The sequence below is a fragment of the Portunus trituberculatus genome, chromosome 36 (genome assembly GCF_017591435.1).
Source record: "Portunus trituberculatus isolate SZX2019 chromosome 36, ASM1759143v1, whole genome shotgun sequence".
Taxonomy (NCBI): domain Eukaryota; kingdom Metazoa; phylum Arthropoda; class Malacostraca; order Decapoda; family Portunidae; genus Portunus; species Portunus trituberculatus.
The window spans coordinates 5,988,083-6,000,678 of record NC_059290.1 but is presented as its reverse complement, the minus strand read 5'-3'; the positions used below and the strand labels follow the sequence as shown (position 1 = coordinate 6,000,678).

Here is a 12,596-nt window from a genome sequence, read left to right as displayed (position 1 = left end):
TATTTCATCCCGATGGCACCACTGCCATCTCTTCTGTCTCTAAAGATGAACTCTTCTCTCAAATCTTTGCTCACAACTCCACCTTGGATGATTGTGGGCTTGTCTCTCCCTCTCCTCCTCCCTCTGACTATTTTATGTCTACAATTAGAATTCTTCGTAATGATGTTTTCCATGCCCTCACTGGCCTTAACCCTCGGAAGGCTTATGAACATAATGGGGTCCCTCCTATTGTTCTCAATAACTGTGCTTCCGTGCTTGCACCTTGCTGGCCTGGAATGATGTTCTGCAAGAAGAAAACATTCACAGGAAGTGGGAATGCTTCACTAATACCATCCAGGCAGCATACCACAACTACTTCCCATTAAAGACAATGCAAACTCACTCAGCTGATGCCCCGTGGATTACGCCAAGAATAAAACGCCTAATAGGACATCGCAACAAGGCTTTCTACACAAATACTTTGCTGTACAAGACCTTACGCTACAAAGTAATCCAGGAGATCAAGAAAGTGAAAGCCAACCACTACACAAGCAAACTCCACAACCTAAAACAAACCAATATCCAAAATTAAGAACATATGTGGCCTCACCAACCCATCAACACCCATCCCTGGCATCTCACACCTCCCCGCCCAACAAGCTGCTGAGGAGATTAACATTCACCTTTCAGGTATCTGTCAATCCCTTCCACCCCTAGACCTATCCTCCCTCACGACTTACCTCCCTGCTCCTGCCCCGCTACCCTTAATTCAGGAAAGTGAGGTCATTAAATCCATCCTTAAGCTGAAGGCTAAGCACTCCACCACACCTGTTGACCCTCCCATGAGACTCTACCATGAGTTTGCACCTGAGCTGGCCGTCCCACTCTGTTCTATCATCAACGCCTCCCTATCCCAAATCCAGTGTCCTGTTGATTGGAAAACAGCGCATGTCACACCAATCCCGTGTCCTGTTGATTGGAAAACAGCGCATGTCACACCAATCCCCAAGACATCTCACCCACAGTCCCTCAACGATATCAGACCAATATCAATCACTCCAATCCTAAGTCTCCTATGCAAAGATTTTATTTTCAAAGTCACTTACTCTCACCTCACCCCCCACATAGACCCACAACAATACGGCAATGTAAAATCTTCCTCCACCACACACTGCCTCATCAGCTTCCTTGACTTTATTCACAGTAACCTGGATAAACGAAAGACCTCTGTAGCCCTCACCTTTATTGATTTCAAAAAAGCTTTTGATTTAGTGCACCACAACACTGTGATCAACAAAGCTCCTCCCCCCAACATCGTGGCATGGCTGGCAAACTTCCTATCTGACAGACAACAGGTAGTCAGGTATCAAGGAGCGGCCTCCACCTCTAAGCCCCTCACTTGCGGCGTCCCCCAAGGGACCAAGCTTGGACCTCTCTGTTTCCTCCTCCTTATTAACGACACGGACACTCCATCCAGATGGAAATATATTGACGACACAACACTAGGCGTCACACTCAGCAACACAAACCCAGACTACACTCAACTCCAAGCACTCCTCAACACACTACACACATGGATGACAAACAACCACATCACAAACAACGCAAATAAATCCACAATCATGCACATAAACACCTCTACTAGTGCTGCTACAGTCCCGCCCCCATGTCTCCATCAGCAACAGTTCCCTCCAGGTGGTCAGGTCGGCCAAGCTGCTGGGCGTGACCATTGACGACCAGCTCACCTGGAAACTTCAAGTCGGCAACCTGGTCAAGTCTGCGACCTACAAACTACACCTTCTCAGGCAACTCAAGACCCTGGGAACCCCCCCCGGTGAGCTGGCAGGAGTGTATTTTTGCTTTATCCTGCCGAAGCTCACATATGCATCCCCTGCATGGTCTAGCTCACTGACCCTCACCCAGCGCCGCCAACTGGAGACAGTACAAAAAGTACAAAAACGGGCGTGTCGGCTGATCTTGGGAAGCAACTATACCAGCTACCAAGACGCCCTGCACGCCCTGAAGCTCAACACCCTGCAGGACTGCCACACGCTACTCCTGGAACAGATGGGCCGCCGGCTGCTGCACCACCCCCGCCACCGTGACCTCCCCCCCACTGCACCACATAATCGTACATCGGTGAGGCACGCCAACACACTCGTGCCAATCAGAGCCAGAACCGATCGCTACAAAAAGAGTGCTGTGCCAGCCATGGTACACGCAATAAACACACAGTAACAAGATGCATTCGTTTATTCTTGTATAATATTAAGTTATTCTTGTATAATATTAAGTCTTTAATTGTTTTGTTTTGTTTTGTTTTTTAAAGTATGTACAAATACATCCACCCGTTTTCTGTAAATTTTCAGCCTTTGGGCTGCAATGTCTAATAAACCGTATTATTATTATTATTATTATTATAACTCTTTCAACTATGCCTATCGACTTCTAACTTTCCTTCTTGCTGGAAGTTTGCCTACATTCAGCCTGTTCCTAAAAAGAGTGACCATTCTAATCCCTAATTACTAATGAAATACCGCGGTATTTCATTAGTAATTCACTATCACTCAGTGCCATGGACTCGAGGTTATCTTCATGGCATGAGCATATATGAATACTAAGATATGATATCCATTATAGCAGGCAATAGAGGAGTGGAAACATAAATTTAATATCGTGGTGAAAGACAACACTCAAGCTAAAAGGGTCACAAGAAGAAGAAGAAGCGGCCAAGTCGCCGTGAGTCTCTGCTTCGTCTGTGACCAATCTCATCTCTGCTTTATTTTTTGGTATTCCATGTAAGATTTCACTTTATGCATTACAAAACAATCCGTTCTTGGGGGCAAGGTTTGTAAAAAGCTAATAGAAATGTTGTTTTGTGAACATAAATGCATATATAAGACTGTAACACCACCTCCAGAGGTGGTGTTCCCAGCAACCTCAGAGCAACCTCATAGCAACCTTGTCAACGTCCCTCCAAGCATTCATGGAAGCCATTTCGCGGCAGGAGGTTGCTCTGACGTTGTTAAAGAATCTTGGATCCAGCTTAGGCAAGGAGCCAGCCAATCACAGCGAAGCTGCTGCGTTCGGTCCCTCACCTGGCAAATTCAAACCCAGAAAATTCGCTAAAACGGATGTGGTTGTACGTTATGCGGACTTTTTGGTCTAACTTTATATAGTACATTAAACTGGAAATTCGTTACACAAACGTTCGTTAAGCGGAGTATTACTGTGTGTGTGTGTGTGTGTGTGTGTGTGTGTGTGTGTGTGTGTGTGTGTGTGTGTGTGTGTGTGTGTGTGTGTGTGTGTGTATATATATATATATATATATATATATATATATATATATATATATATATATATATATATATATATATATATATATATATATATATATATATATATATATATATATATATATATATATATATATATATATATATATATATATATATATATATATATATATATATATATATATATATATATATATATATATATATATATATATATATATATATATATATATATATATATATATATAATATATATATATATATATCCAATATATATATATATAATATATATATATATATATAAACGCGATAATTGAACAACTAATGGTGAAAATTGTTATTGGTGCCACAACCACAAATTTTACTCCTAATATCCCTCATTTTTACCTTTTTTTTAATTACTGTATAATCCATTGGTACCAATTAAAACATGTCAAGGTTATAACATAAAAAAAATTACATCAGCTCATTGTATTTATCCCATGACGTCATGACCAAAATGGCTGGGCGCATTCATAAACAACATTTCACAGCTACGGTTCTGTCTTGTCTCATTGGTTTACATTTGGCGATGGTAGGAGGACGGCATGGATGGTTGGTGGCCATTGTGAGCACAAAAAATGGTAGAATCTGGTTATCACCATCTAGTGGGGAGGACGCACACTCAGAGACTGTGTTTCATCTTGGCGGGAAGGCAGTTTTGGCCAATGAGCACTCAGATATGCCATGACATCATGGCTGGGAGCGCGATAGCAGGCATCTGAGGTCGCGATAATGAAATTTTAGCAGCTTGTCATGGGTGTGTGATAGCAATAAAACACAATAGCTGGTATATATATATATATATATATATATATATATATATATATATATATATATATATATATATATATATATATATATATATATATATATATATATATATATATATATATATATATATATATATATATATATATATATATATATATATATATATATATATATATATATATATATATATATATATATATATATATATATGATACCTCCCAGTGATAGAACCTGTAAGTGAGAGAATAGGGGGTGCGGAGGAAGGACATTTCATTTCCTCAAAACCAGAATTATTTATTTACGTTTATGTTAACTTTCATGATTCTTTTAATCGTGCAAAATGTAGTAGCAATAAATGAATTTATGGCTGGGTGCTGTAGGTGAAATTGTTGTTCAGTAAAGTGAGGAGGTGCAGGTAGGCACTATTACATGTATGAGAGAAGTTGCGAGTGTTCAGTCCTGCCACGGATGTTCTGATTTGTGTTTGCAATTTGCAAGTTGTGATGGAATCAATCCTCAATAGAAAGATTCTAAACATCTGTCACTTCACAACAACCTTCTATCTGATCGCCAGTATGGCTTCCATCACAGCCACTACTGGTGATCTTCTGGCGTTCCTTACTGAGTCTTGGTCATCTTCTTTTAGAGATTTCTGTGAAACTTTTCCTGTCGTGTTAGACATATCAAAAGCTTTTGATAGAGTCTGGCACAAATCTTTGATTTCCAAACTGCCTTCCTACAATTTCTATTCTTCTCTCTGCAACTTTATCTCAAGTTTCCTTTACGACCGTTCTATTGCAGCCGTGGCAGACAGCCACTGTTCTTCTCCTAAATCTTTTAATAGTGGTGTTCCTCAGGGTACTGTCCTATCACCCATTCTCTTTCAATTATTCATTAATGACCTTATCCAAACTTTTTGCCCTATCCACTCCTATGCTCTTATGCTACATCTTTCCATGTCCTTTCAGAGACGTCCAACCCTTCAGAAAGTCAACAGATCACACAGGGACACCACAGAATGCCTGACTTCTGATCTTTCTAAGATTTTTGATTGGGGCAGACAAAACTTAGTAGTCTGCAATGCCTCCAAAACTCAATTCCTCAATCTATCAATTTGACACAATCTTCCAGAAAACTATCCCCTTTTCTTCAATGACACTTAACTGTCTCCCTCTTCCACACTAAATATTCTCGGTCTGTCCTTTACTCATAACCTTAACTGGAAACTTCACATCTCATCTCTTGCTAGAACAGCTTCTATGAAGTTAGGCATTCTGTGGCGTCTCTGCCAGTTTTTCTCGCTCCTCCAACTGCTAACTCTGTACAAGGGCCTTATCCGTCCTTGTATGGACTACTCTTCACATGTTTGGGGTTCCACTCATACAGCTTTATTAGATAGGGTGGAATCATTAGCTTTTCGTCCCATGAACTCCCCTCCAATGACTGACTGTCTTCAGCTTCTTTCTCACTGCCGAAATGTTGCATCCCTTTCTATCTTTCATCGCTATTTTCATGCTAACTGCTCTATTGATCTTGCTAATTGCATGTCTCCCCTCCTCCTGCAGCCTCACTGCACAAGGTTTTCTTCTTGCCCTCATCCTTATTCTGTCCAACCCTCTAATACAAGAGTTAACCACTACTCTCAATCATTCATACCTCTGTATTTCCATCTTCCTATGACTTAACTTCTTTTAAGAGAGAGGTGTCAAGACATTTGTCCATGTATTTTGACTAATTCTTTTGATTATTTTATGGAGACTACAATTCAAGTGGGCCTTTTTTTCTAATATTTACTTTTTAGCCCTTGGTAGTTCTCCCTCTTATATAAAAAAAAAAATATATATATATATATATATATATATATATATATATATATATATATATATATATATATATATATATATATATATATATACAGTAAGGTCTCGGTTTACGTCAGAGTTACGTTCCTGAAACATGACGTAAGTCGATTTTATACATAACTCGAGTTTCCGTACATTTCAAAGCATATTATGGAGTTTTCAACCAATCATTGTTTATGGTCATTCAGGTAAGTTAAAGGTTATATTGTTATATTATTTACAACTATGTAGGAATATGAAACACAAGCTTGTTTTTGTTGTTGATTAGGGCCACGAACGAAGGACTGCAGGTTGCAGAGAGGGGTGGACGCCTGAGGCCGCCAGAAGGGTGGGCAGGTCGAATGTTGTGACGCCCAGGGTGGACAGCTGGGAGCGTAGTGCAGTGCGGTGGGAGTAGAAGCGTGGGCAGCGGGGCAGGAAATGCAATAGGAAAGGGCAATAGGGATCAGCAGACAGGCGGAGACGGTGCAAGTCAGCTGCGAGTGTCTTGTGGCCCAGGCGAAGGCTACGGAGTTGTTATTGTTGTGATGGGTGTGCGAGCCCTCAAGGTCGTCAACCTCCCCATTGTCATGGTAACGGGCTTCCCATTTTCTTCTTCCCTCCCTCACACACAGCTGCTGCCTCCCTTCTCATGTCTTTCAATTATGTCCTCTTTTTCTTGTAGCATAATGGTTTTCCTTTTCTTAGCATCACTGCTGTCACTAAGAAGTTTTCTCTTTGGTGCCATTGAGCAAGATACTAAGAACTTGAGTCAGTAAATCCAAAAGTAGTATAACACTCTTGCTAGGGGCGATGGTGTGGTGGAACTGAGGTAGGGTGTTATTGTATTCAAGCGTGAGGCGGGTGGTGTGGCGGGCAACCACCAACAATAACAATAAATCCCGCACTTTACGATTTATAAATTTCCAATTTTTTTAATCTTAAATTGCCTTATAGTGGACTGACGTAACTACGAGTTTGACGTAACTCGAGACCGACGTAACCTGGGACTTTACTGTATATATATATATATATATATATATATATATATATATATATATATATATATATATATATATATATATATATACATATATATATTGGTGCCTCACGATAATGGACCTTGAAGTAATGGATTTTGCTAAATAATGGACTGGTCATATACTAAGCAATTTTTAGGGAATCATAATGGCAAGCCAAAAAAGGTCTGGGTTTATCTACTCCTGCATGCTAAATGGGATCCCAGGTTGGTTTGACCCTTGGCCTGCCAGAGTGAATTGCTAGTTATACATTTCTGTTTGAATGTTGTTGGGCAAGCAAGGATAATGACACTGCCACAGAGAGAGAGAGAGAGAGAGAGAGAGAGAGAGAGAGAGAGAGAGAGAGAGAGAGAGAGAGAGAGAGAGAGAGAGAGAGAGAGAGAGAGAGAGAGAGAGAGAGAGAGAGAGAGAGAGAGAGAGAGAGAGAGAGAACCCAGGTTGACTAAGTGCAGACAACATAAACAAAGACTTTCCAATCACTTGATTTTTTCTTCATTTACCGGTCTTTGGAGGTCTACAATTTCATTTCTTTCTTCTTTTAACTGAGGTTAATTTAGTATGACGTGGGAAAAGATTTCAAAATTTTCTTCTTCTTGATGACATAATGAGCAAATTGTGTTTTCAGCGCGGTGGTGCAAAGTAACAACAACACAGCGCTTCTCCGAACCTCTCCCTCCCCTCCCTCTCCTAAGTACATACTTCTTCCAAGAAGTATTTGTTCATGTTGCATATTACTGCCTTAGACTCGCTGTGAGGGTGGCCATATGGTGAGCTTGCAGCAGGACAATAGTCTATAGAGAGAAAGCATATGTAAGGTGGGAGGTATTGGCATTCAGCAGGACCATGTCACACTTCCCTGCTCAGATGCCACGCTTAGGATGGGGAACACTTTTCTAGAGACATGTCTTGATTTTTACCTCAACAATGATGTGGAACAAAAATAATTTCAGAAACACACCAATTTATATAGAAACAGAAGGACAGAAAGAAAGACAGAGACAGAGGGTAAGGTGGAGTGGGGTTAGGAAAGGAGGCAAGCCCTGCTATCTATAGAGGTGGCAATATTGTGGAGGTAGTCTACTCTGACCCTGACGATCCTTTGTCTTCCTCCCTCCTTTGTCACCTCAGAAGGTCCTTCAGGCAGTCATTAAATACTTGTTAAGAATAGCACTATGGCACTAGGCCACATGGGAATCGGCCATTACACTACACAGTGGAGACTCAATACTCAAACTTAATTCATTCCAAATGGCTGTTTGAGTATTAAAAAGTTCGACAGGTGATACCTACGTATAAATCAAGTAATTCATTCTAATCTTAGCAAAACCTCAAGTTTGTAAAAATTTCAATGTATTTATTTATTTTTTTCAATTTTGATTTGTATATACCATAAGTGAAGGCTGGTGATGGATAACTTAGAAGAAGAGGGGAGAAGGGTGGGGAAGAGGAGGAGGGAGGTCACTGGAGGATGAGTCACTATCTACGAAAACGTTGTTCTAGCTTTTTGCCTGGTGTGATTCCTGTGAATCCACTAATGGAGGCCTGTGACTCACTAACACTTGCACTCTCACTAAACTCCTTATTTTCATCACTAATAAGCCTCTTTGGTGCCACTGTAAATTTCTGAATGAAAAACTACCAACAAAACGCAGGAGAATATTATTTTTCCCAAGACAGGCAGGACTAGGGATGCGCACTGGCATCAAATATATCAATATTACCATAATCCCAGGATTACCAGTATTACCGGTAATACAGTATCAGAACAGTACAGTGATGGCTGCAAGAAGGGAGATGACAGAGCTTTGTATATGACCATATGTACGGCCATTTGATTACCAGATATTTTCACCACTAATAAGCCTTTGGTGTTAATATTAGTTTATAAATGACAACCTACAGATAGAATGCAAGAGAATGTTATTCTCATGACTGCGGCAGCACAAGTCACAACTGGCGGATGGGGAAGGTGGATGCCAGGGAGCCTTTGTTTACAACCTCATGTGTGGACGTTCAACTATCAGATATTTTTTCGAGTATTAAATCAAACTTTTGCGTTCAAGTATTGAAAAGTTTGAGTGTTTAGACATTTATGTATTGAATCTCCACTATATCTTTAATTCATCTGTTCTTGTTAAGATCAATTTTTATTACTATACACTTCTTAGATAATAAAAAAAATCTTTTATTTTAGCACTGAGCGTAGAATAACGTGGTTTTAATGTTCAAAATATTTTTTGTGCTTTTAAAAAAGGGAATAAATTACTGAAAAATAGAAAGGTTGAGGGTCTCGCAGATAAACAACTCTCAGTAACGGACAACTTCTTACCTTCAAAGTGTCTGTTATCACGAGGTACCACTGTACTTTCCTTCGCCACTAATTCTCCATTAATCTCTGAACTGAACTTACATTAATGCTACACTTTATTATTGGACTTCATTCCTACATTTTTTTTTACTTAGTTTTCTTCATTGACTTTTTTTATTTGTTTGCCATACTTTCCTCTTATTCATTTGCAAGGCATTTCACAAAATAGCAGTCCAAGGAGGTTTGTTACAACCCCCTTTTCAAAATGTTTCAGAAGTGAGTTCAACATGTGTTATGATATGTGTCACTTGCTTAGGACCAATAGTCAGACAAAAGAAATTTAGCTAAATAACTGCATAAAACCACAAAATGCTAGTAGCTCAACACCAGAAATGCTTCTACAGTGGGGAGGGAGGGGGAGGGAGAGAGAGAGAGAGAGAGAGAGAGAGAGAGAGAGAGAGAGAGAGAGAGAGAGAGAGAGAGAGAGAGAGAGAGAAACTAACTAACTGAAAGAGTCACAGGTGGGATGGTGGGTGTTTGCTGCACAAAAGAGTGGCAGCACACCTGGAGCTACCTCACAACTAAAATTTTGGCTCGTAAATCAAAGCAAAATACTGACCAAGAAACAGCTCACATCTTGTATTACTTGTAAGGCAAGGTGCTCGTAACTCAAGATACTTCTGTATTTGTAATATCAGTATGTTGAAATTTTTTACTTTCAAAATCAAATTTAAATCAAAACAGCACTTTTCAATAGTGAAGAGTCAAGATAAACACTGGATCTGAAGTTTTTTTTTTCTAAGATTTTTCTAAGTTTTCAATAAGGCTAAAAAACAAGAGCTGGAACTATCTTTTTTTTTTTTTATCCACATTGTTATCACTAGGATAAATATTTTGGATTTATCAGTTATCAGTTATTGGGCTGTAGATTTCTTGACAGTCATCAATTATCAGTAACTGCCAATTAGGTTATTGTTATTGATTTATTGATAATCGTGATCATCTTCTTTTTTGTTCACATGCCCCACTATGCTCACCACCTCCACCATGCAACACTTCCCAGCCACCACATGGAGTCCTTCATATGCAACTTATCAAATTCTTAACAGCAACAAAGTTTAGAGCATTATTTGCATTAAACCATACCTAACCTTTCTAAGCTCAATTTACTGGCCTCCTAACACTCCCTCCTGGATTCCTTCAATGATTCATAACTAGACATTTCTGCCATTGTCAAGTATTGACTGCTCATTTTTAGCAGAAAATTACTTTTTTTTTTTTATCAAGATCAACTCAATGGGATCAGCAATGAAACTCAAGTTAATTAATAGAAACCTAACAAATTGACCTTAATATGAAATTCTGCTGTGATCTCAATACCTTCTTAACATTCTTCCAAAATAATGCAAGAAACTTATTCCTTTTTAAATAAACACTAACAACCCCAGGCAAACAACAGAGGCGACCACTCTAACACGCCCTGCCACTCCCATGTCAATGGCGCACCACACGTCCTGGGCACCACTCTACTGCACCTAACCAGGGCAGCATTGTCCCCGGCGAGCGTCAAGCACCAAGGGGTGGCGGCCTGGCCCTGGTGCTGCCTGGCCCACGAGGTGCGAAGCCCAGTGCTGAGGATGACCTGCCCTCAGCTAACTGCGTGGCCTTCTCCCGCCACTCCTGCAGGAGGAGGCCGGGAGGCGCTGGGCTAGCAAGGGTCCTTAGGCATTAAAACAACATTAAACGACAAGAATGCTTACCATATATGTGGGTAAAACTTCCATAATAGGATGTGAAACAGCAGACACCCCCAGACCGGCCCCTCACCTCCTGACAGCTGTGTTTTGATGCATCTGATTGCAATACCACAAAACATCCAAATGACAAAATAAAAGTATAAAAAAAACGTACAAAAATTTACAGAAACATAATTTGTACACTCATCATAAAGTATCTTCTCAAATAATTTTATTATTTATACAGCAGATGTGTTGAGGAACTTTCTACGCACGAATATTTAGGGCATAATGATACGGTACAAACAATGTATACCAAGCACTTTACATTCCGAAACACTTCTGCGCCGCATCTATCTCTTCTTTCAGAAAGACTCTTCTCTCCTCGCCGATAGAGATGAGATGGGATAGTCTGATAGGGGAATGAAGAGTAACGCTGAATAGCGTGCTTCTATGCAATTTCAGTTTCAGCGTTAAGAGGTTTATGTAACGCAGGCCGCGGGTCCTTACAATTTTGCTTTGCCCTTCTCTTCTCGCTGATAAAAGTGAGAATGAGAGAAACAGATACTTTCGTTGTTGTTGAGCGCGGTTCTGGCTGGCGTGGCCCTTTATGTCTGACCCACTATAGATGGACGTTATCGAGAAAAATTAGCGTTAAAATTTATCGCGATAACGATATCGGGTGATCAGCTATCCAATATTTTTTTCTGGATTATCAATTCATCGGTATCGCTGTTATTTTTGGTCTCAAACTAGCGATAATCAATATATATATATATATATATATATATATATATATATATATATATATATATATATATATATATATATATATATATATATATATATATATATATATATATATATATATATATATATATATATATATATAAATTTTTCAGTTATTTTCTTATGTAGGAAAGATGGCCAACCAAGGAAAAAAAAAAAAGACATTAAAAAAAAGGCCCACTTGAGTGTTGTCTCTCTACAGAGAGGAAAAGCGTCAGCCAAAATTATGGAGTAAATGCCTCGATACCTTCCTCTAATAAGAAGACAAGTCGTAGAAAGTCGGAAATACAGATGCAGGGAGGGAGTTCCAGAGCTTACCAGTTAAAGATATGAATGATTGAGAGTTCTGGTTAACTCTTGCGATAGGGAGTTGGACAGAATAGAGATGAAAGGAAGAAGAAAGTCTTGTGCAGCGAGGACGCAGGAGGAGGGAAGGCATGCAGTTAGCAAGATCAGTAGAACAGTTAGCATGAAAACAGCGATAAAAGATAGAAAGAGATGCAACATCTCGGCGGTGAGAAAGAGGCTGAAGACAGTTATCAGAGGAGAGGAGTTGATGAGACGAAAAGCTTTTGATTCCACCCTATCTTGTAAAACTGTGTGACTGCAACTCCCCAAAACAAGCGAAGAGTACTCCATACAAGGACGGATAAGGTCCTTGTACAGAGTAAGCATTTGGAGGGGCGAAAAAACTGGCGGAGACGCCTCAGAACGCCTAACTTCATAGAAGCTGTTTTAGCAAGAGATGAGATGTGAAATTTCCAGTTAAGATTATGAGTAAAGGACAGACCGCG

General features: G+C 39.7%; 1 protein-coding gene across 2 annotated transcripts in view; it reads right to left on the bottom strand.

Moving 5' to 3' along the window:
- Positions 1-11,148, bottom strand: part of LOC123513402 (armadillo repeat-containing protein 8-like) — a 64,777-nt gene extending 53,629 nt beyond the window's left edge. For both annotated transcript variants that reach the window (XM_045270545.1, XM_045270546.1), the window contains exon 1: positions 11,038-11,148. In XM_045270545.1, coding sequence (XP_045126480.1) covers positions 11,038-11,061 — 24 coding nt within the window. In that variant the 5' untranslated portion in view covers positions 11,062-11,148. The remainder of the gene's footprint in view (positions 1-11,037) is intronic.
- Positions 11,149-12,596: the final 1,448 nt, after the last annotated feature.